At 43.1% G+C, this 23,837-nt stretch overlaps 1 protein-coding gene and 1 long non-coding RNA gene across 5 annotated transcripts in view; one reads left to right on the forward strand and one right to left on the reverse strand.

The window, feature by feature from the left end:
* The first annotated feature begins 1,170 nt into the window (after positions 1–1,170).
* On the forward strand, positions 1,171–2,326 carry LOC118494264. Its single transcript, XR_004896382.1, has 3 exons — positions 1,171–1,187; positions 1,854–1,856; positions 2,026–2,326. It is a non-coding gene; the product is annotated as an uncharacterized LOC118494264 (long non-coding RNA).
* Positions 2,327–5,394: 3,068 nt separating this feature from the next.
* The window catches only part of jakmip3 (Janus kinase and microtubule interacting protein 3), a 28,092-nt gene continuing 9,649 nt past the window's right edge, over positions 5,395–23,837 (reverse strand). For 2 of the 4 annotated variants that reach the window (XM_031320508.2, XM_031320506.2), the window contains 19 exons: positions 21,073–21,219; positions 19,935–20,072; positions 19,690–19,725; positions 18,330–18,401; positions 17,480–17,584; positions 16,949–17,077; positions 16,240–16,323; positions 13,804–13,866; positions 13,307–13,405; positions 13,111–13,209; positions 12,973–13,026; positions 11,838–11,903; positions 11,469–11,537; positions 11,286–11,363; positions 10,422–10,652; positions 9,982–10,047; positions 9,830–9,889; positions 8,587–8,658; positions 5,395–8,308 (listed from right to left, as the gene is read on the reverse strand). In XM_031320508.2, coding sequence (XP_031176368.1) covers positions 9,839–9,889; positions 9,982–10,047; positions 10,422–10,652; positions 11,286–11,363; positions 11,469–11,537; positions 11,838–11,903; positions 12,973–13,026; positions 13,111–13,209; positions 13,307–13,405; positions 13,804–13,866; positions 16,240–16,323; positions 16,949–17,077; positions 17,480–17,584; positions 18,330–18,401; positions 19,690–19,725; positions 19,935–20,072; positions 21,073–21,219 — 1,587 coding nt within the window. In that variant the 3' untranslated portion in view covers positions 5,395–8,308; positions 8,587–8,658; positions 9,830–9,838. Of the gene's footprint in view, positions 8,309–8,586; positions 8,659–9,829; positions 9,890–9,981; positions 10,048–10,421; positions 10,653–11,285; positions 11,364–11,468; positions 11,538–11,837; positions 11,904–12,966; positions 13,027–13,110; positions 13,210–13,306; positions 13,406–13,803; positions 13,867–16,239; positions 16,324–16,948; positions 17,078–17,479; positions 17,585–18,329; positions 18,402–19,689; positions 19,726–19,934; positions 20,073–21,072; positions 21,220–23,837 lie in introns of all 4 variants that reach the window. The other 2 variants (XM_031320507.2, XM_031320505.2) reach the window with 1 other exon arrangement.

Raw genomic sequence — 23,837 nt, forward strand, 5'->3', positions numbered from 1 at the left:
CTGCAGACCTCAGGTCATAAATGAGGAGACGAGGAGGAGGAGGAGGAGGAGGAGGAGGAGGAGGAGGAGGGGAGAAAAAAGGAAGCCAAGTGAGAGGAGGAACACAGAGAAGCTCTCAAGTCTCTGAGCCAGAGTCCACATATTCTGCATCCAGATCTTCATTAGTTTGGGTCTTGTTGTCTGAAGTTTTTTTGAGTCCTTTCAGCATTTTCACTGAGACTTTAGAAACACAAACACACTCAGGTCAGTGCTCATTACTGCCCAGGCTCTGCAGCTCTGAAGACACTGCAGAGCTGAACTGGATTTCTTTGCCTGTCACATTCACTTAATCTAAACACACACACACACACACACACACACACACACACAGACACACACACACACACACACACACACACACACACACACACAAACACACACACACACACTCAGTCACTCACTCAGTGGACCGTAACAAAATCTCTATCTTCATGTTAACATGAAGCTCTCGTTTGAGTCTGTAAAGTCACTTCCTGTCTGACAGAATGACTGTGTGTTCATGTGACAGTGTAACATGATGCAGTGTTGCTGATTTACTAACAAAAACACTTACATGTTTCAAATAGTTCATTTATTTATTCCTACAGTGTGGAATAGTTTTAGGAGCTGTACTCCCTGACCTACAGAAATAATAATAATAATACAATTAATCTGTATAGCGCTTTTCAAGGACTCAAAGTCGCTTTACAGGGCAAGGTACAAAACAAACACAACAAAACACAACAAAACAAGATTCAGGCACAGATGAGAAGGGAGGGGGTGTGGGGCTAGGGATAGGCAGAGGTGAAGAGATGGGTCTTGAGGCGGGACTGGAAGATGGTGAGGGACTCAGAGGTGCAGATCTCTTGGGGGAGGGAGTTCCAGAGCCTGGGAGTTGCCCTGGAGAATGCTCTGTCCACAAAACTGCGGAGGTTGGACTTGTGGATGCAGAAGAGACCGGCTGAGGTGAATCTGAGGGACAGTGAGGGTTGGTAGGGGGAGAGGAGACCGGCTGAGGAGGATCTGAGAGACCACGAGGGTTGGTAGGGGGAGAGGAGACCGGCTGAGGTGGATCTGAGGGACTGTGAGGGTTGGTAGGGAGAGGAGACCGGCTGAGGTGGATCTGAGAGACCACGAGGGTTGGTAGGGGGGAGAGGAGACCAGCTGAGGTGGATCTGAGGGCCCATGAGGGTTGGTAGGGGGGAGAGGAGACCGGCTGAGGTGGATCTGAGGGCCCGTGAGGGTTGGTACGGGGAGAGGAGGTCAGTGAGGTATGAGGGGGCCAGATGGTGGAGGGCTTTATAGGTGAGGACCAGGATTTTGTAGGTGATCCGGTGGGAGATGGGAAGCCAGTGGAGTTGTTTTAGGACTGGAGTGATGTGGTGCCAGGATTTGGAGCGGGTGATGAGTCGGGTGGCTGAGTTCTGGACCAGTTGGAGTCAGTTGATGTTGGTAGAGCTGATGCCGAGGAGAAGTGAGTTGCAGTAGTCCAGTCGGGAGGAGATGAAGGCCTGAACTGAATGAAGGCTGGTTTCTGTGCTGTGGAGGGGGCGAAAACCAGATTGGAGGGGTTTGAATTGGTTATTGGTATGAAGATGGGTTTGCAGTTGTGAGTCGACTATACGTTCCAGGGTTTTAGACAGAAAGGGGAGGTTGGATATTGGGCGGTAATTGTTGAGGGAGGAGGGATCCAGACCAGGTTTTTTAAGGATTGGGGTAACAGCATCAGTTTTGAAGGCAGAGGGGACAGTTCCAAGGGACAGTGATGAGTTGAAGAGGTTAGTGAGGTATGGGCATAGGACGGGGAGGCAGGACTTCAGGAGGGGAGTAGGGAGGGGGTCAAGGGAGCAGGTAGTGCATTTGGAAGAGCTGATGAGTTTGGAGATTTCAGGAGGGGTGACCGAGTCAAACTGGGAGAGGAGGCAGTGTGGAGGAGGGGTCGATAGGTCAGGAGGGATGGGGAGAAGAGGGGCCGTGGTAGGTGCAGTATCTATACTGGGAGGTCAGATACAGGGGATAGAGATTGGTAAATTATGTTGATTTTGTCAGCGAAAAAGTGGAGGAATGAGTTGCAGAGATCTGGAGTAGAGGTAAGGAGGGTGTTGGTCCGAGGCTTGATGAGGTTGTTCACTGTGGAGAAGAGGGTTCTGGGGTTTTGGCAGGGGTCGGTGAGGATGGTGGAGAGTTAGGCAGACTTGGCAGCAATGAGGGCATCTTTGTGGGCAGTGAGGTGGAGTTTATAGGCTTCATGATGGACTGTGAGAGATGATTTCTTTGTCAGATGTTCAAGTTGGCGGCCAGTTTGTTTCATTTTGGAGAGATCTGGGGTTGTCCCAGTTAACAGTGAGTGTGGTCGGTGGGGAGGGGGGGCATTGCAGTTGAGCGGGGACAGTGAGTGGATTTGAAAATGATTGGACAATAGGTGTATGTGAAGGGCGGAGAGCACTGTAGTCCAGTCCGGGTTTTCTGTGCAGCCTGACGGTGCTTTCGGCCCTATGTGATCCAGTGGGGGAAGCATTCTGATGACGTGGGACAGATGCGACAGAGCATGCAGGTGACCAGATGGATGGAATGGATTGTCCATGGTGGAAGTAAACAAGCTTGCAGCGAGAGCTTCTGTGGATGTAACAGGGTCGACGTAGAAGTCCGAGCTGTTTGATGACTGGGATGCAAGATGGAATGAAGTAGTTGAAGAGTTCGACCAGTTGCAGAGTTCAATATTTGAACATGATGCCAAGTGGAGGGACTGAGAGCTCCATGATAGCGGTTAACCGTGGGCTAGGAGCACAGAGGTGGATGACTGATGTGAGTGCCAAAATGATTCATGGCATGACAGGAGGAGATGAAAATCCAGTCTTGGTCACGGCTCGCATTTGGTGGAGATTGCCTTTGAGAAGTACAGAGGCAATCGGGTTAGCCGCTGTAGCAGCTAGCATTAGCTGCCACTCGTTGGGTGAACAAGGGCAGCCAGCTAGCGGCTAACCGAAGAGGCGTCAGTCCAGTCGAGGAGCCCCAGCGGCTTTGGGAAGCAGCTGAGAGGCTGTCCAGAAGTGAAACCCACAGTTAGCCAGCCGACACCCAGAGGTTGACCCGGCTGGTGTTTGAGGGCAGTGGCAACAGGTAACGATGAAATATCGTCGAGGTTGGTGGTTTCAGCTGGTATACACTTGGAGCGCAGGTAGAGTTGATCCAGTGGGATGAGATGAAGGAAAGAAACTTGCTTTCCTTCAAGAGTACAGAGAACACGAAAAAACAAGAACACAAGAGGCAATAGCAGGCGGAGAAACGGCGAACAAACAGCACCAGCGTCCTCTCTCACTACTACTACATGTAAAGAAACACTGCATTAGAAGACAGTATCATACATGTGGAGTAGCTTTGTCTCATTAGAAGACAGTATCATACATGTGGAGTAGCTTTGTCTCGTTTGAAGACAGTATCATACATGTGGAGTAGCTTTGTCTCGTTTGAAGACAGAATCATACATGTGGAGTAGCTTTGTCTCGTTTGAATTTCTTGCCTTTGGTCCTGACCAAATGAGAAAATGTGAAAGCAGCCTTATAGTGCTGTAATTAAAGAGAAATTATCAGAATCTCTCATCTGCACTCTAAGAAACAAATCCTTAAAATAACAGAAAAGTTCTGGCAGCCCATTACCCGAACTTTCCCCTGTAATTAAAAAATGGAAATTATGTGCACTTACAGTTTTAATACATACCTTTTACAGGGTATGGTATCCGGCCCCTGCAGCTCATTCAGAAAGCAGCAGCTGGACTTGTCTTCAACCTTGTCTTCAAGACACTAGTACTCTCATCCAGGGCCACGAATGGATAAGCCCCAGCATACATCCAGGACATGGTCCAACCCTATACCCCAACCCCCCCACTCCGCTCTGCATCAGCCCCAGCTTACATCCAGGACATGGTCCAAACCTATACCCCAACCCGCCCACTCCGCTCTGCATCAGCCCCAGCATACATCCAGGACATGGTCCAACCCTATACCCCAACCCCACCACTCCGCTCTGCATCAGCCAACCAGCATACATCCAGGACATGATCCAACCCTATACCCCAACCCCCCCACTCTGCTCTGCATCAGCCAACCTGCTGGCTGCCCCCACACAGCGAGGGAGAACTAATCACTCAAACAAATCCAGACTGTTTGCTGTCCTGGCTCCTAAATGGTGGAATGAGCTCCCTATTGACATCAGGATGGCCAAAAGCCTACGGATCTTCCACCGGAGGCTAAAAACACATCTCTTCCGACTACACCTCGGATAGAAAAATAACTAAAATGTATATATATATATATATATTCTTAAAGCTGCACTTTCATATGGCTCTTTGTAGTTTTGCTTATTTAAAGCTAACGTTCTTGCACTTACTACTTGTCTGAAGTTTGAACCTTCAGGCTTGAAAGCACTTAATTGGAAGTCGTTTTGGATAAAAGCATCAGCTAAATAACATGTTACGTTATGTAATGTTATGAAAACAGTCAAAAATGTCGACAAAATGACAAAAACATCTGAAAAAGCTTCAAAGAAGTAAAAAAAAAGTGACAAAAATGTAAAAAGAGGCCAAAATGTCAAATAATGCGACAAACATTGAAAAAAGTGACAATGGACTTGTTTTATATCTATATTATATTATATCTCTCAAACCGTCCTTGGGAAGTAAAGAACAAAACACAAACACGGTTTATTCTTCAGTCTCGTTTCCACCGTTTTTAATCTGCCACCACATCAAACTGCCGACTCTTCAGATGTTCACTGAGTCACAGCAGAGATAGAAAAATATCATCTAGAATAATAAAAGTACAACAGCTTTTAAAACAACAACGGATTCATTGCAGTGATTCAGTTCTGAACCTGCTGAGGGAAGAGAATGAAATAAATCATGTTGTTTTTACTCTTTCACCAAAGATAATCAGACCAACAGATTCTCACTCCCATCTCCTAAAATACGGACGCTTGGTCAGGTGACCTTTGGCGATGTTATTGATGCTAAAAGTCTCCTTTAGCGTCATATCGAAACGCGCTTGGTCGGGACTATTGCCATCCCTTTAGCGCTTTATCTACGCAGTTATGTTAAGGAAAAGGTCGTGGGTGGGCTTATGTTTCCGTGATACGCGGGAATAACGGGGCGGTTGGGTTTAGGAAAAGAAGAACGGGACTTTAGGAAACGTGTCACGCGTGACCCATCCTAGACCCCAACCAACCTCCCTACGCGGAATTTCGGCCTTTCATACTACTCGCTAGTGCTGCTCACCCCGGTACTTTTTTCGTCGCTTCAGACGCTGACAGCCACTGACAGCCACTGTCCAAACGTCCGTATGTTACGAGTTCGGAGTGAGAATGGGTTGGTCAGACGTAAAGTTGAGAATGAAAACAAGAGGAATTTAAAATTGAATCGACAGATTGGTTTAAAAGTCCTGATACTCAATACAAGTTTAAACATTTAAACTGTAAAGATTTGATTTGACATTAAATATTGACAAGTAGCCAAACTGCAAAGTATTGAGTCATTGTTTACATCTAAACTTTTTCTGAACATGTTTACTTCAACTTTTCTATTTTCAGATTTACTTTGATCAGTCATTTTTGATCAGTCATTTTAATATCAAAGTGCTGATTATCTCTCAGAGAAGGGTGTAATAAAGGATGCATAATAAATAATATTTTATAGTTTATAATTACAGGTTTTATCCTCCATGATTCAGTCCGTCTGTGAAAAACTGACATACTTTCCTCCATCAGTTGATTTGTAAAATCTCATCTAAAGTCCAGTTCAGACCAAAGATTCACGACAGCACAAAACCGATTTAGGAAAGTTAGTTTCAGGAAAACTTTCAGACACGTCACCTGTTTCAACAGCCAATAGAGAAGTCAGCTGGTCTAGTCAGCTACAAACTACAGAAATAAAATTATCCAGAATCCATTTTCTTTCTATGTTACAAACTGTCAGTTGGTTGAAATATCAGAGATTTAGACTGAAAAATTCTGAAAAGTCTGAAGTTAGAACAGAAGTCCAGAGAGTGGTTTCTATGGAGATGATACAGCGTCTCGTCTCATTGGTGGAAACAGCTTTCAGAACGCTGCAGACCGGAGACTCTCAGGGAGACTATAGTTTACACTCATCTCAACACGAATCTTTAGTCTGAACTGGAGTTATTGTGGCACAGAGACTGGATCACATAAACCTGCAGATTTATCATTGAATCAAATCTTTGTGACAGTTATTAAACCTGTTGAACTTCTCTTAAACTCCATGCTTTGTTTCTTCTGATCAGAACAGTATTTTGTCTTCCTGGTGTTCAGTTGTTGCCACTTTACCGTCCAGCAGACCTCCTGACACCATGAAGAGGTGTTTCCTTCATCAGTGTTTGGTCCCGGGATGATTAGCGTGGGCTGAAACTATACGAAGGTTACGTGCTGTAACCTTTGATCCATGAGAGGAGCTGAGAGGCTCTAGGGTGTCAAACCATTCTCCACTCTGCAGGTGGAACAGCCAATCAGAACAAAGGTAATGAAGTCCCGCCCCTTCCTGTGTCCACCATGGGACTTTATTTCAGTAAAAGGGTCCAGTAGTGAACGAGGAGAGATAAATAATGTTTACATCCAGTTTGAATTCAGGCATGAATTACACATATGATATTTGATGTCAGTTTAAAAGATAATTTATCAATGAGGAAAGTTTGTCGTAGGATTGTCTTGGTACCACTTAGTTTAGTGTGAAACGCTCAGTAAACCACATCTCTCATCTCGCACATTAAACATCACCTTGCTAGCTAGCTAGCTCTGTTCCCCAACAACTGTAACGTTATCTTACCTGCTGTGTTTTAACCAGCGTCTTCTTGTCAGCCAGGAAGAGAAAGGTGTGAGTAACGTTACATCCCGGTACCAAACACAGAGACGTCGTAGCTTCAGAGAGACATCACTTAGACACTTTGGGCTGACAAGTCTTTCTAATGACGCATTTTCACAGTCTGATCCTTCAACAGTTTTACCACAAACTGAGACTTTCTTCACTTGATGAACTGACACACATCAGGTGTGTAATTCATGGCTCAATTAAAACAATATTGGTCTCTCCTCGTTCACTACCGGACACATTTTATCTGAAATAAAGTCCTGTGGTGGACACAGGAAGGGGCGGGACTTCAGCTCTCTATAGCAGGACAGACCAGAACACTCCTTTTAACAACAGTTTCAAATGTTTTCTATTGTGCTTCTTCTACTGTGTGAACTCGTCAAGGTAACTGAGCATCCCATGTACTGAACTTCTGCTGTAGTTCCTCAAACTTTGGCTCTGAAGCTTCATTAACCCACAGAACAGGTTTGTTAACTGATCTGATATCAACTTGATCAATGCAGTCCAGCTAGCTAAGCTAACCTTCAGTCAGATCAGGCAGAAACTGGGTGCCTCTCCTCATCTTCTCGGTCTAGTCTGCCTAATCTTGATGTGATTTTTGACCAATCCATGAGGTTTGATGGTTTAGGATGCTAACTCAATTATGTTTTTTCACCTCAGAAACATAGCCCAAATCAGGTCTGTAGAAATGAAAATGGAGACAGTAATACATGCTCTTATCTCATCACGTTGGGACTACTGTAATGCTCCTTTTACCTTCCGTACACTGTTTACAAACCGTCCAAAATGCTGTGGCTCTGCTTTTAACACAGTCCAACAGTTAACAAGTCTAGCTAACTGAGCTAACATATGTGAGCATCAAAACTCATGGATTCGTCAACATTCACACCAAGATTAGGCTGAGAGTCCTTTAGATAACACTGTATTACATTCAGCACCACTTTGGTCCAGTGTGCCCCCTGAGGCCAGAATGTCTTCGTCTTTTATTTGGCACAGTAAACACAGACTAGACGGCGTATTTCTGCCCCCACTGGTTGCTGTTCACATCTTTGTTAATGTCAATTCTCTAAATCCTCTCATATAATCCAGTATTCTTTAGGTAGTCCATCAGTTTGTCCATTTTGTCCTTAAGAAGAGTGTGTAGATTAAAAACTGTTACCGTGTTGCTCCCAGGTGAAAACAGGATGTCAGGTGTCTTCCTGGTCAACAGAAGCTAACAGGAAGCTAGTTAGCATGCTGCTGGTTGTGTCGTTCTCTGGTGTAAAACACAATATTCATCTGTTGCCGTGGAAATCCTCCTTGTCTTCATCTGTGAGGTGTGACGTGACAGCTGGAAGCTGGGAGAGCTCTGCAGCCGGAGGGCGAGTGCCTGACCGTCAGTGAGCTGCTGGTTCAAACCCTGAATCCTCCTGAATCCTCCTGAATCCTCCTGAATCCTGCTGAATCCTCCTGAATCCTCCTGAATCCTGCTGAATCCTCCTGAACTCTCTCCTGAATCCTGCTGAATCCTCCTGAATCCTCCTGAATCCTCCTGAATCCTCCTGAATCCTGCTGAATCCTGCTGAACTCTCTCCTGAATCCTCCTGAATCCTGCTGAACTCTCTCCTGAATCCTGCTTAATCCTCCTGAACTCTCTCCCGAATCCTCCTGAATCCTCCTGAATCCTCCTGAATCCTGCTGAATCCTGCTGAATCCTCCTGAACTCTCTTCAGTTGTTTGGTCTGAAAGCTGCTGAGTGCTCAGCTGTGTGACTCTGGGGGACGCAGACACTAAAACACAGAAACATTCACTCCTTTACTCTGACGGATTAATATTCATTCATATAATAATCTACAGCAACATGAAATACAATGATAGAGAACTCTGTATACCTGAGGTAACTATGTATACCTGGGGTAACTATGTATATCTGGGGTAAGTATGTATACCTGGGGTAATTATGTATATCTGGGGTAACTATGTATATCTGGGGTATGTATACCTGGGGTAATTATGTATACCTGGGGTAACTATGTATATCTGGGGTAAGTATGTATACCTGGGGTAACTATTTATATCTGTGGTAACTATGTATATCTGGGGTAACTCTGTATATCTGGGGTAACTATGTATATCTGGGGTAACTATGTATACCTGGAGTAACTATGTATACCTGGGGTAACTCTGTATATCTGGGGTAACTATGTATACCTGGGGTAACTATGTATATCTGGGGTAACTATGTATACCTGGGGTAACTATGTATACCTGGGGTAACTATGTATATCTGGGGTAACTCTGTATATCTGGGGTAACTATGTATATCTGGGGTAACTCTGTATATCTGTGGTAACTATGTATACCTGGGGTAATTATGTATATCTGGGGTAAATATGTATATCTGGTGTAACTCTGTATATCTGGGGTAACTATGTATACCTGGGGTAACTATGTATATCTGGGGTAACTATGTATACCTGTGGTAACTCTGTATATCTGGGGTAACTATGTATACCTGGGGTAACTATGTATATCTGGCGTAACTATGTATACCTGGGGTAACTATGTATATCTGGGGTAACTATGTATACCTGGGGTAACTATGTATATCTGGGATAACTCTGTATATCTGGGGTAACTATGTATATCTGGGGTAAATATGTATATCTGGGGTAACTCTGTATATCTGGGGTAACTCTGTATACCTAAGGTAACTATATATATCTGGGGTAACTATATATACCTGGGGTAACTATGTATATCTGGGGTAAACTCTTAAACTCTTGCCAGGTTGTAAAATGTGTTTCCTAACCCTCCAACATGCGTCAGTAACCATGATGCTGTGTGACTCACCAGCTGCTGTTAGGACCAGAGAATGACATTAGTGCATGTTTAAATATATAAAGTATACATTATTATTATTATTATTATTATTATTATTAGTGTTACTGTGTGACTCACCAGCTGCTGTTAGGACCAGAGAATGAAGGCCAAAGAAAAGAACAGAAACAAAAATAGAAACTGGAAGAAAGGAGTGGAGAGTTAATTAACAGAAAGACCATAGTTTTCCAGTGTACATTACTGTCTTGTATAATGTTTCTCAGAGTCTGTACCTTCTCCTCCAGCTCTTTAATCTGCCGTTTCTGTGCTTCTATAAATTCCTCCAACTCTTTGTTTCTCTGTCAAACACAAACATCACATCAATAAAACATGAAACTCACACATTACTGTCAACTTGGACTGTTGTTTCACAGTTTACCTGGGTTAGGAACGTTAGGAACTCCGTCAAACATTTCTAAAAGAAATTATACTAATTAATACTAATAATAATAGTAGCTGTTGTTTAAAGCGCCAAAACTGTAAACAAAACAGGCAAATGATGAAAAAAGTGTTGGACACTGAAAAAAGTGCCAAGAATCTAAAGAGTTGAAAAGATGGTCAAGAAGAGCTACTAATACAGTGTCGAAACGTCAGGAAAAAAGGGTGAAAACAAACGTCAAAGACTGAAAACGCATCTATGGTGTCCTAAGTGTCTGAAGGAAAAGGTGTTTACCTGCTGGGTGAGTTGCAGCAGTTCCATCCTCTCTCGGAGGATCTGGGCATCTCTCTCTCTCAGCTCACACATCACAGAGCGTTTCCATTGGTCCATTGCTTTCCTAAGCCCCTCCCTCTCTTCCTCCGTCAGGGTTTCAGACAGACCAGCCTCCATCTTGAATCCGTCCATCCTGAAGTGCTCCTCTTGCTGCAGAGCCTCAAACAACATGGCCTCCAGCTCCAGGATCCTCTGCAAGTCAACCACAACATGACAGCTCCGCACTTCCTTTAGCTACGCTGCAGCAACCCCTTCACATTAACCACCACACCCCTCCACACGTCACGATCATTTCTTTGTTGGGTCTCCATTTCAGCAGCTAATTCATGGTGTCAAGTTATGTATGGTTCACACTTCGGCTCTTTGCCCAAAGTTGAAAAAGGCCTATTCAAGGACTGGAGGACGCAAGGGACAACTCAAATATCTTCGGACTGCTCCTTTATTTAATTCCAGTTTAGTTTGTTTCAGATGGATTTCAGTTTGTAGGTACAAGCAGCAGAAGAGTTACTAATAGCAGTAGAATATAGTATAGAATATACTTTTCACACCACCTGCTCTCACAAAGGTGCACCAGTGTAAATGTTCCCCAGGGAAACACAAGCTAATGATGGGTTCCAACAATGAATGCATTTTCTCGCCCCCTGCTGGTGTTTTATCTTGCAAGGAAGTCGGAAAGGTGAATGCTTATGTTGTTTACTGTCTCTTTTTGGTTTTTCTTATTTTAGATTCATATTCAGACATGTTATTAGCAGTCCCCATGAGTTAGGATCCAACAAACACTCACCAAACAATGGTTTAAGATGTTAAAGAGCTGCTCTCACTGACCTTATGAGCCTGATCCATCGACTGCTTTCTGTAATCCAACTCTTCATCCAGGTAACCCTTCTGTTTACTGAACAGATCCTTATACAACAACAACAACAACAACAACAAACAGGTCAAAGGTCAGCCGCAGCTTCTGGCAGCAACAGAATCTGTGATGACACATCCCTGCTGCCGCCTGGTTACCTTCTCGCTCTCAATGTCCAACATCTTCTGCTGCAGAGCCGACTTCGTCACTTCAATGGACTCCAACCACTACTCAGAGAGATAGACAGGCAGAGACAGACAGGCAGAGACAGAGACAGGTAGAGACAAAGACAGGCAGAGAGAGACAGGCAGAGACAGAGACAGGTAGATACAAAGACAGGTACAGACAAAGACAGATAGAAACAAAGAAAGGTACAGAGAGAAAGGTAGAGACAGGTACAGTGAGACAGACAGATAGAGAGAGAGAGAGACAGGCAGACAGAGAGAGAGACAGGCAGAGAGAGACAGGTATGTCTTACGGTGGACACAAACTAACAGTGTGTGTTCAGGTGTGTGTGTGTGTGTTACCTTCTCTGCCAAAGTGAGCACCGTTCTGGCCTGGATCACCACCACCTGCTCCTCATTGGACAGATTCTGCATGGGACACGCACACAACACGTCAACAACATGTCAACAACATGTCAACAACACATGGTAACACGTCAACAACATGTCAACAACACATGGTAACACGTCAACAACATGTAAGAGCCTGTTTCCACCAGCAGAAATGGCCAGACTCTGTTCTGAAGCGTCCAGTAGCTGAGGAGGCTGAGCCTCTCAGGAGAGAGGCCGGACCTGCAGCTCTCTGAGGCTAGACGGGCTCATGTGTTGTTGTTTTTCAGCACTTGTACATGTAGGCTGTGACGGTTGGTCTTTGTCCCGCCCCTCTTTCACCGTGATTGGACAGCAGCGTAAAATATGACGAGCACAGCATTTTTACTCTTGCCACAGAATAGAAGCTCAATCTGCTGCTCAGATTATAGCATGATGTCAATGAGCAGTGCTGCCATAGCAAATATTAAAAAAATGCTGGCTTCAGGCCCTCAATAACAACACGGCAACATGTTAAAAACATGTTCTAATTTAACTATCCTAGGGTTATTTTTAGTTCTAAGATCAAAGATCTCAAATCCATCTGACATGTTATTAGTCATCTGTTGGTCAATAACGGTAAGTAACAAACATGGATCATCATGTTTCCATAAAGTTTTCATCAGAAGAGACAGATGGCAGCAAAGAGGAGCTCAGAGAGGAGACAGTGATGAATCTGGAACAGATGTGTCCGTTTATTTAGGTCCAAATGAAGAGAACTGTGAGAATGAAAGATCTTCTGGTTCTGCTGACAGAAGATATATATATATACATATATATATATATATATATATATATATATATATATATGTATATATATATACATATATATGTATATATATATATGTATATATATATGGCTGCTGCCGTTAAGCTCAAAGAGCCTTGAATTTGATACATTTTCAAGCTTCTTGATCATAGTGTTTTTTTGGCTTAATTTTGGAGCATTTTTACATGATGTCACCGCTTTCTTCCAAGATGCATTCATGGCATTTCTTTTGGCGATCTTATAAAGAAAGAGGTAAGGCCTATAAAACACAGGAACAGAATAAATTCAACATACACTTACGGCGTTATCTCCCAGAATGTCCAGCTTCTTCATCAGCTCACTGATCACGATGTCCTGACCAATCAGAATCACATCATCAGCATAACAGCCAATCATTACGCAGCATGTTGACAGCTTGTTGTTACTTGTGTTACTCACAGCGACTCCCTCTGCCTCGCAGTAAAGCTGCAGAGGACTGAGGCCTTCTGGGAAATGGAGTGGTTGGAAGTTAATGGCAGGTGAGCGTCGCTCCCTCTCCTGAACAGTAAACATGGTATCCATAGAAACAGCTTGGCGTCAGTCGGACTCTTTTATCCGTTGTGGTGGTAGTCTACGTCTGTCTGAGTGCTTTTACCTCGAGCTCTAAGATCCGAAACTCCAGCAGCTCGTTCTGATCTCTGGCGTCCTGGATTTCATTTTCCAGCTGCAGCTCTTCTCCTTCCATCTGCTTCACCTGCAGATATCACAAACATACCACGCCATGTTGGTCTATATTTACCTGCAGATATCACAAACATACCACGCCATGTTGGTCTATATTTCACATTAACAATATTCTGAGCCTGATGAATGGGAAAACAATGTTTATCTAGCAAAACAAAAGTCCATATTGATGGATTTATTTACTCGTATCATTATTCTTTGTCTTATTTCTGTTCAGGATGTGATCATGCTCGGAGTTTGGGAACTGCAGTTCCCATAATGCTTTGAGGGATTTAAACTGGAAGTACAATGTTGCCATAGTGACAGACATCAGTGAGTGAATGATGAGTCAGCAACAATCAGTGGATTACTGTGATGATGAAATCAGCAGAGATCAGAGATGAAGATGGATGATTTAATCAGTTTCACCTTCTCTACCAGCTGCTGATTCCTCTGATACAAGGCCTGCTTCTCCTCCACCCACTTCACGTCCTAGAGACAGACAGGTAGACAGACAGACAGGGGGAGAGACAGACAGGTAGACAGGCAGAGAGACAGACACGGGGAGAGACAGACAGGTAGACAGACAGACAGGGGGAGAGACAGACAGGGGGAGAGACAGACAGACAGGGAGACAGGCAGAGAGACAGACACGGGGAGAGACAGACAGGTAGACAGACAGACAGGGGGAGAGACAGACAGGTAGAAAGACAGACAGGGGGAGAGACAGACAGACAGGGAAACAGGCAGAGAGACAGACACGGGGAGAGACAGACAGGTAGACAGGCAGAGAGACAGACAGGAGGAGAGACAGACAGGTAGACAGACAGACATACAGGGGGAGAGACAGACAGGGGGAGAGACAGGGAGACAGGCAGAGAGACAGACACGGGGAGAGACAGACAGGTAGACAGACAGACAGTGGGAGAGACAGACAGACAGGGAGACAGGCAGAGAGACAGACACGGGGAGAGACAGACAGGTAGACAGGCAGAGAGACAGACAGGGGGAGAAACAGACAGGTAGACAGACAGACAGGGGGAGAGACAGACAGGTAGACAGACAGACAGGGAGAAAGACAGACAGGGGGAGAGAGAGACAGACAGGAATACAGACAGGAAGAGACAGAGAGACACAGGGGGGGAGACAGACAGTTAGAGACAGAGAGACAGACAGGCAGACAGACAGCAGTGTCAGCAGTTTTTAAGTAACATTGTTAACAGCGTATAAAGTCCAGCTCAGACTACAGATCATGTTGAGACCAGAGTGAACTCTGTCTCAGTCTCCGGTCTGCAGCGGTCTGAAAGCTGTTTCCACCAATCAGACGAGACGTGTATCATCTCCATAGAAACCACGCTCTGGACTTCTGCTCTAACTTCAGACTTTTCTGACTTTTCATTTGTAGCATCTTAAAATATGAATGAGGATAGTAAGATGCTTGCTACAGCTGCATTTATAGTAGAGATGTATTTCTCTCTCTCTGCTTTGTTCTAACGCTGCTCCCTCTCTCTCTCTCTCTTCAGTCTCTCTCTATCTCTCTCTACCACATACTGCTCTCCCTCTCTTCAGTCTCTCTCTATCTCTCTCTTCAGTCTCTCTCTATCTCTCTCTACCACATACTGCTCTCTCTCTCTTCAGTCTCTCTCTCTCTCTTCAGTCTCTATCTCTCTCCACCACATACTGCTCTCTCTCTCTTCAGTCTCTCTCTCTCTTCAGTCTCTATCTCTCTCCACCACATACTGCTCTCTCTCTCTTCAGTCTCTCTCTATCTCTCTCCACCACATACTGCTCTCTCTCTCTTCAGTCTCTCTCTCCCTCTCTTCAGTCTCTCTCTATCTCTCTCTACCACATACTGCTCAGCTCAGTCACTACCAGCTGACTTCTCTATTGAACGTTGTAGAAATGTAGTGGAGTAGAAAGTATAGATAATTGCTGCAAAATGTATCTGTACTTTTGACTTTTACTTAAGTAGAGTACAGATAGGTGAAAAATGTAGGCTACTTAAGTACAGGAACCATCACTGCATTTTGGCCCTATAAATACTGCGATCAATCACCAAATAACGCAGGATTTAATCAGTTTAATTGCTGATGTAAATTGCATTGTTAGTGTTTCTTTGCATACTATACTTTATAAATGATTAAATTAATATGATTGATAGAATCGTAGATTTTGGTCTTAGCTAAGAACAAATCCAAGATAAGAAAACATTAGTGAATGTCAGAATCTTCCTAAAAAGTGCCTAAGTGGGGTTTACGAACACATTTCTTCGTATGAACGGTTGGTGAATGAGGCCCAATGTCTCTATTCTACATTATTCTGTTTGTTCTACCTCTCTCTCGCTCTCATTGGTTCTCTGCACCTCTCATCAGCATGAAGACACGCCCCTTTTCTCCAGGAGTCTACACTGGAACCAATCTGAACGCAGATAATGTTCTCACCTGGTCTATGGACCAATCATATCATTTGTTTCTGCAGTTCTCATCTGTCATCTGTTGTATTATTATTTTATATTCTGTTTCAAACTGTAACACGTGTGTGTGTGTATGTGTGTGTGTGTGTGTGTGTATCTATGTGTATGTGTGTGTGTGTGTATCTGTGTGTGTGTGTGTGTGTGTGTGTGTGTGTGTGTGTGTGTGTGTGTGTGTGTGTGTGTGTATGTGTGTGTGTATGTGTGTGTGTGTGTATCTGTGTGTGTATGTGTGTGTGTGTGTGTGTATGTGTGTGTGTATGTGTGTGTGTGTGTATCTGTGTGTATGTGTGTGTGTGTGTGTGTGTGTGTGTCTCTGTGTGTGTGTGTGTGTCTCTGTGTATGTGTGTGTGTGTGTGTGTGTGTGTGTGTGTGTGTGTGTGTGTGTGTGTTACCAGTCCTTGTTGTTTCAGTGCTGACTCCAGATCTGTAACTCTGGTTTGATATTGACTGATTTCAGTCAGCAGCTGCTCTCTAGTCTGAAACAGAGAGAGTAGAACCATCAACCTGTTAGTGCCTTGCTCCAAATGTCCAGCATCAGTTAGAGTCACTAAAAGTTCTGTTGTTGCTGCTGACGGACTCAGATTATTATTCTAAGTGTCTGACAACATTATGGGATGGATCCCTACAGAGATAGACCTTTTAGTTAAAGAGTAAGATCCTTTTAGTTTAACATCAAACAGCCCCGAAATCACCATCACCAAACCCACCAGACTCCATGTAAATAATCAGGACTTTTAGCGTGTATAGAGCCAGCATATTTCCACCAGACTCCATGTAAATAATCAATACTTTTAGCGTGTATAGAGCCAGCATATTTCCACCAGACTCCATGTAAATAATCAGGACTTTTAGTGTGTATAGAGCCAGCATATTTCCACAAGACTCCATGTAAATAATCAGGACTTTTAGCGTGTATAGAGCCAGCATATTTCCACATGTAAATGGGTGAATTAAGGGTTTATTTCAACCAAACTGGTGGGTTTGGTGATGGTGATTTTGAGGATGTTTTAATGTTTAAAAAATGGATCTTACCCGTGCTTTGCTTTATAACAGTGGGTAGAACCATCAACCTGTTAGTGCCTTGCTCAGAGGTTGGGTTACCTTGATCTCCTTCTCGGGGTCATAGTTTCCTCCGCTCGTCTCCGTCAGCAGAGCGTACGCTCGCTGCAGCGCCTGGTACTCCTGAGTCAGCTGACGGTAACGAAACTCCGCTTCCTCACGCACACACACCTGAAACACAAACAAGGGCGGCCATTTTGTGTTTAAATGAATGATAGGATAGAATGCTTTTCCTAAAGACCAAAAGGTTTCAAGATGATTTGTATATATTTTTCTACTTGTTTAAAACTATGTTGCCCTCATATTGTGTTTGATTTTTGATGTGAGACCTGGTCATGTGACTACCTGTTTACACTACTAATGTGACTTTTTACCTATTCCTATTGACCTATTCATGTGATCTCTAGCCAACAGTTTCTAAGAGGCAGCCCAAAGGTGGCCATTTTGTACTGGCTGAAACAGGCATGTTTTAATTACTTTATAGCCAAGAAGATATTTAAGGTTTCTTAAACTTTACCCTCTTGGGTGCTTAGGATTCCTTCAACCTTTAAAAACCAGAACCAGTTTGTGTACCTCGTCTGGTTCTGTATCTGGAGTTCTGTCAGTGTGAAACGACAAAGACGATCCATCAGAGTCCACCGACGCCTCTTCATCATAACCGTAGAATGTCTCTATGACCTGAGGAAAACAGAACGAGAGAACGAGAGAACGATCAGTATGTCACTGATACTGATGAGGTTGTACTGACATCAGCAGCTTCAACACATCCGGAAAGAAGCACTCATCAAAGTCCACTTCCAGAAAAACACCCATCTTTCTCCAAGCTTTCAGCAATAGAATCCTCTTCAGTCTGATGTGCCAGCAGGAGGCGTTACGCTGAAGCCCAGTTCAGACCAAAGACTCGTTACGAGACAGTGTATAGTCTGCAGAGCAACAACTCTCTGTACTTCATTTTGAACCTCCAGGTTTTCAGTCACTTGCTCACTTTGCACTTTGGGTTTAATTGTAATGAAAGATGCTTTGACAATGACAATTGTCATTATCATTGACTCAACCACTGCTGCTCTTTCTCTCTCCCGTTGAGCCTCCGTCCAAAACTCTGTAACTGAGCTGACCAGCTGACTTATTTAAAAGCCTGTGGGCTGTTGGCAGAGGTGACGTTCCTTACATTCTACAACATCAGCTAGTTCAAGTCGAGCCGAGATGGGCTGCTCCAGACCGCTGCAACTTTTCCTGCAACGTTCTAAATCATTTTTGTCTCGTCGTGAATCTTTGTTCTGAACTGGACTTAACCCAAGCAGCAGTAGAGGAGTATTAGTAATAGTAGTAGTAGTAGTAGTAGTAGTAGTAGTAGTAGAAGCAGCAGCAGTAGCAGTAGTAGTAGTAGTAGTAGTAGTATTAGTAGTAGTAGTAGTAGTCTCACCCTGCAGGCTCTGAAGGTCCGTTTCCTCCGGACTGATTCCTGACGTCTGTATCTCAGCAACATGTCTCTCTCCTGCAGAAACACAGCAACATCATCAGTCTTTACCTCGGCCAAGCAGCTCATGTTTTCAGCTCAGTTTGTCCAACCCCTTCTCATTCTGAACTGGTAAAATAAGGACGTTTGGACAGTGGCTGTCAGCGTCTGATGAGACGAAAAAGGCGTCTTGCAGCGTGTTAGTGTAACGCCCCGGGGAGAGCAGCAGTTAGAGAGGATTTAGAGAGTAGTATGTAAGGAGGTTGGTTGGGGGGGTGGATGGGTCAAACACAGGACTTTCACCCAGGAGAGCGGCGTTCACGTCCCGCTGGTCACGCTTGTTATAGTTGCTTTTTACTTTTCTCCCGCGTGTCACAGAACCGTACGCCCACCCACGACCTTTTCCTAAACATAACTGCGTCAAAAGGGACGGCAATAGTCCCGACCAAGCACGTTTACTCATAGCGCTAAAGGGACGGCAATAGTCCCGACCAAGCACGTTTAATTATAGCCCTAAAGGGACGGCAATAGTCCCGACCAAGACGTTTACTTATAGCGCTAAAGGAGACTTTTAGCGTCAATAAGAACGACAAAGGCACCTGACCAAGCGTCCATATTTTACAAGATGGGTGTGAGAACGTGTTGGTTTGTATGTCTGTTTGTCAGCAGGATACAATAAAACTACAGAGACAGTTTTGATTAAACTTGGTGGAAGGGTTTAGCATGGGCAGAGGAAGAAGCCATTACATTTTGGAGCAGATCTGATATTTACGGGGCAGATACACAATTTTTTCTTCTTTCAAATCGTATTTCTCGATTATATTTCATGACCTGATTTGTTTCCTTTGCTCTTTGTTGTCACGCAAACACAACAACTATAAATGTGGTGTTTAAACTTTCTGAGCAATACAATACAACACATCTTAATGTTGTTTACACATTATGACTTAAAGCTGATAAACAGTCTGAAGAACGTCTTCCCAACTTAGGAAATGGAATCAAGGAGCACATGAATGCACCATTGGCCTTGGTGGAGGTCTGCGCTCTTCGTGGAATGTTCTAGTTCATTTATTCATAGGAGTTGTGTCTGTGTTAACATGATGAATGTAATGCCAATATTCACTCTCTTTTATCTCTGCTTTTCGTCTCTATCAACTCCTGAATGAACAATCTTCAGTTGCTAAATGTTCCAACGTGTTCAAGTCTCTAACTTCGCTTTAAAAGTCCTGTTCACATCTCCAACTTTGTCTTTAAACATAATATGTCACCTACAACACACACAGTAAATGTACTGACAGTGTTGGAATTAGTGCTACTCAATACTCACTATAACGTTCTTTACATAACCAGCCGTCTCCAGAGCCTGATAACAAAAACAGAGTTTTATTTAAAATATGTTTACTATAACATACGAGTATATTTGCACTGTGGACAGGCTGTCCAGGGGGTATCAACAGAAGTAGTATTAGTAGTAGTAGTAATAGCAGAAGTAGTAGTAGTAGTATTAGTAGTAGTAGTAATAGTATTAATAGTAGCAGTAGTATTAGTAGAAGTAGTAGTAGTATTTTGTACCTTGGACAGGTCATCGATGATGTGCTGTTGCTCCAGAACTTGTAACCGTAGAAACTCCATCTCTCTCTCATCTTGGCTGTAACCATGGTAACTGGTGGAGTGGCTCCGGTCCAGGTCGTTGAGAGAACTCGGCCTCCTCTGTGGACCACAACAAACACTGATGTTACCACGGCAACTGATGATCCTCATAGTTTCCTGTCTACACACAACTCATCTGAGCGCAGAAGTTCAAACAGTCTTAGATGCTTTAGGACAATTAAACACAAAAGAACTGCACTTTAATGCTGTTTGAGTTTTAAGGATGAGTCTTGCAGTAAATGTCTTGTATGTTTGCATTTTTGTGTCTTTACCTTCTTTTTCTCTTTTTATAAAGCTCTTTTATATTCATGTGTTCACCTGTTTTGCACTTGCTGATGTTTAACACTGATAGGACTGTATGCAACGTTGTTGTAGTACAATCACAATAAAGACTATATATTATACATGTACAATCACAATAAAGACTACTCTATTATACATGTACAATCACAATAAAGACTACTCTATTATACATGTACAATCACAATAAAGACTATCTATTCTGCTGTATGTACCTGCAGCAGGGCTGAAGCCAAGACCACCTTTGTCGAGTCCAAGATAAGTCCAAGACCAGGACTAGTCGAGTCCAAGACAAGTCCAAGACCAGGACTAGTCGAGTCCAAGACAAGTCCAAGACCAGGACTAGTCGAGACCAAGTCAAGACCGAGTCCAGGACAGAAAAAAAGATCTGATTGGTTATCAGGTGGCCAGTGTTTCACTTTCCCTCCAATATTATTATAAACATAATAAAGACACCTGGACTCGGTCGAGACCAAAAGCCATATTTGGCAAGACCAGTGGCAGAGACCGAGACAAGTCCAAGTCCAAATACTAGCGAGTCCGAGATAAGTCCGAGAACATAGAAAAACTGTGTCAAGTGCGGACGTGAGTCCAAGACCGGACTCGAGTACTACAGCCCTGACCTGCAGGTAAGGTTTTTATTTACAGTTAGCACTTTAGATAACCAGACTGACAGCAGCTGCAAACGTAATTCATCTGGTCCCAGACTGGAACTTTACTACTAGTACAGGAGTGTGGGGTCAGGGGTTACCATAGTTACCATCTCCATGTTCTCCTGGGTGACGAAGCGAAGCTTGTTGTCAAGGCGACGTAGCGTGAGAGCCATCTCCTCGTTCTTCCTGCTCAGACGTTTGTTTTTGTCCAGAAGAGGAAGAAACTGGCTCTCCGTCTCTCTCAGACGCTTCAGCTGCACAAGGGACAGAAAATACAGCAAATATAGAAAGTTCAGAAAATATAGAAAATACAGCAAATATAGAAAATACAGCAAATACAGCAAATATAGAAAGTTCAGAAAATGTAGAAAATATAGAAAATACAGCAAATACAGCAAATATAGAAAGTTCAGAAAATATAGAAAATATAGAAAGTTTAGAAAATACAGAAAGTTCAGAAAATATAGAGAATACAGAAAATAAAGTTCAGAAAATATAGAAAGTTTAGAAAATGTAGAAAATATAGAAAATACAGCAAATACAGCAAATATAGAAAGTTCAGAAAATATAGAAAATATAGAAAGTTTAGAAAATACAGAAAGTTCAGAAAATATAGAGAATACAGAAAATAAAGTTCAGAAAAATATAGAAAGTTTAGAAAATACAGCAAATATAGAAAGTTCAGAAAATATAGAAAGTTCAGAACATATAGAAAGTTCAGAAAATATAGAAAGTTCAGAAAATACAGAAAATATAGAAAGTTCAGAAAATATAGAAAATATAGAAAATACAGCAAATATAAAAATATAGAAAATACAGAAAATACAAAAATATAGAAAATACAGAAAATACAGAAAATACAGAAAATATAGAAAATACAGAAAATACAGAAAATACAGAAAATATAGAAAATACAGAAAATACAGAAAATATAGAAAATATAGAAAATACAGAAAATACAAAAATATAAAAAATGAGGAAAATACAGACAAACTGTTTGACTTCCTGCCTTCTCCTTTTTATAATTATTGTATTATTCCATCAGATCTTTGGTGTCTGCTTTCTGTGTGAGAACCAGTTTAAGAGTCTGTCTTTGGTAGTGAGACATCTCTGTATTGTGAGACACCTCGACATTGTGAGACACCTCTGTATTGTGAGACACCTCTGTAATAATAATAATAATAATAATAATAATAATAATAATAATAATAATAATAATAATACATTTTATTTGGCGGACGCCTTTCTAAATACTCAAGGACATCTTACAAAATTAAGAGGACATAAAAGGAGAAAATACAATACAATATATTTTGCTTCAAAGTAATACATTTAACAAAAAAGACAACATCTGAAAAGTACTAAGAAATGTCAAAAAAGCAGTAAAAAAGTGTGTCGGGAGGGTTTCTTTGGCGATGCAGTACTATGAAAACTTAAAGATTAAAATCTTTCTTAAAAAGGTAGGTCTTTAGCATTTTTTTTAATGAATTGACGTGTCTGCCTGTCGAATGTGGGAGGGGAGGGCATTCCAGAGTCTTGGTGCAGAGCAGCTGAAGGCCCTGGCCCCATGGTGGAGAGGGGGAATGTGGGGGTGACAAGGAGGCCAGACGAGGAAGAGCGGAGGGAACGAGCAGGGACACAGCCTGGTAGGAGGTCGGTAATGTAGGTGGGTGCGAGATTATGGAGTGCTTTGTAGGTGATGAGGAGGGTCTTGAATTCAATACGGTAGTGCACAGGGAGCCAGTGTAGGTTGATAAGGATAGGTGTGATGTGCTCAGATGATCTGGTACCAGTGAGGATTCTAGCAGCAGAGTTCTGAACAAATTGGAGTCTTTTTGTAAGCTTGGAAGAGATACCGGTGAGAAGGGAGTTGCAGTAGTCCAGACACGACGTGACAAAGGCGTGAATTAGGGTTTCAGTACTGGATTATGACAGTGAGGGTCTGAGCCTGGAGATGTTGCGGAGGTGAAAAAACGAAGTCTGGGTAATTGCTGTAATCTGGGATTATGAAAGTGAACTGTCCAGAATGACACCAAGGCTTTTGACTTGAGTTGACAGAGGGACCAAGATCTCATGTATGGTAATGTTGAAGTAATGCTGTTTTGAAAGAGTGGATTTGGAGCCAATAAGCAGGACTTCTGTCTTATTTTCCGTTAAGTTTCAGAAAGTTTGTGTTCATCCAGTTTTCAATGTCTTGGAGACAGTTGCTGAGTAAAGTGGGAGGAAGGGGAGAAGAAGGTTTAGTGGAGAGGTAGAGCTGGGTGTCGTCAGCATACCATTGGAAGTGTATTTTGTGGTGTCTCATGATCTTACCCAGGGGAAGGAGGTATATAATGAAGATGAGAGGACCAAGCACTGAACCCTGGGACACCCTGTGGCACAGTCGCACAAGCCGATTTATAGTGTTTGAGTTGTACAAACTGTTGACAATCCGTGAGGTAAGAACAGAACCAGGAGAGTGCACCCCCTGCAATACCAATGTTGGCCAGACGTTCAATGAGGAGGGGAAGTTTGATGGTGTCAAAGGCAGCACTCAGGTCGATTAAGATGACGATGGACAGTAGGCTGGAGTCAGCTGCACGGAGTAGGTCGTTAGTGATTTTCACCAATGCTGTTTCAGTGCTGTGTTTAGCGCGGAAACGAGACATACAGGTTATTGTAGTTGAGATGTTGATGTAGTTGATTTGCCACGACCCGCTCCAGTATCTTGGAGACAAATGGAAGGTGCTTTGAGAAGACTAGTAGGCAGGGGGTCTAATTAGGAAGTGGATGCTTTTGATTTACAGACAAGCTCAGCAATTTGCAATCTTGCAATCTTTTTGCATGAAAGAAGTTTAGAAGCTTGTTGCAAAGTTCCAGTGAGGGGTCAGAA

The sequence above is a fragment of the Sander lucioperca genome, chromosome 22, assembly GCF_008315115.2.
Source record: "Sander lucioperca isolate FBNREF2018 chromosome 22, SLUC_FBN_1.2, whole genome shotgun sequence".
NCBI lineage: Eukaryota > Metazoa > Chordata > Actinopteri > Perciformes > Percidae > Sander > Sander lucioperca.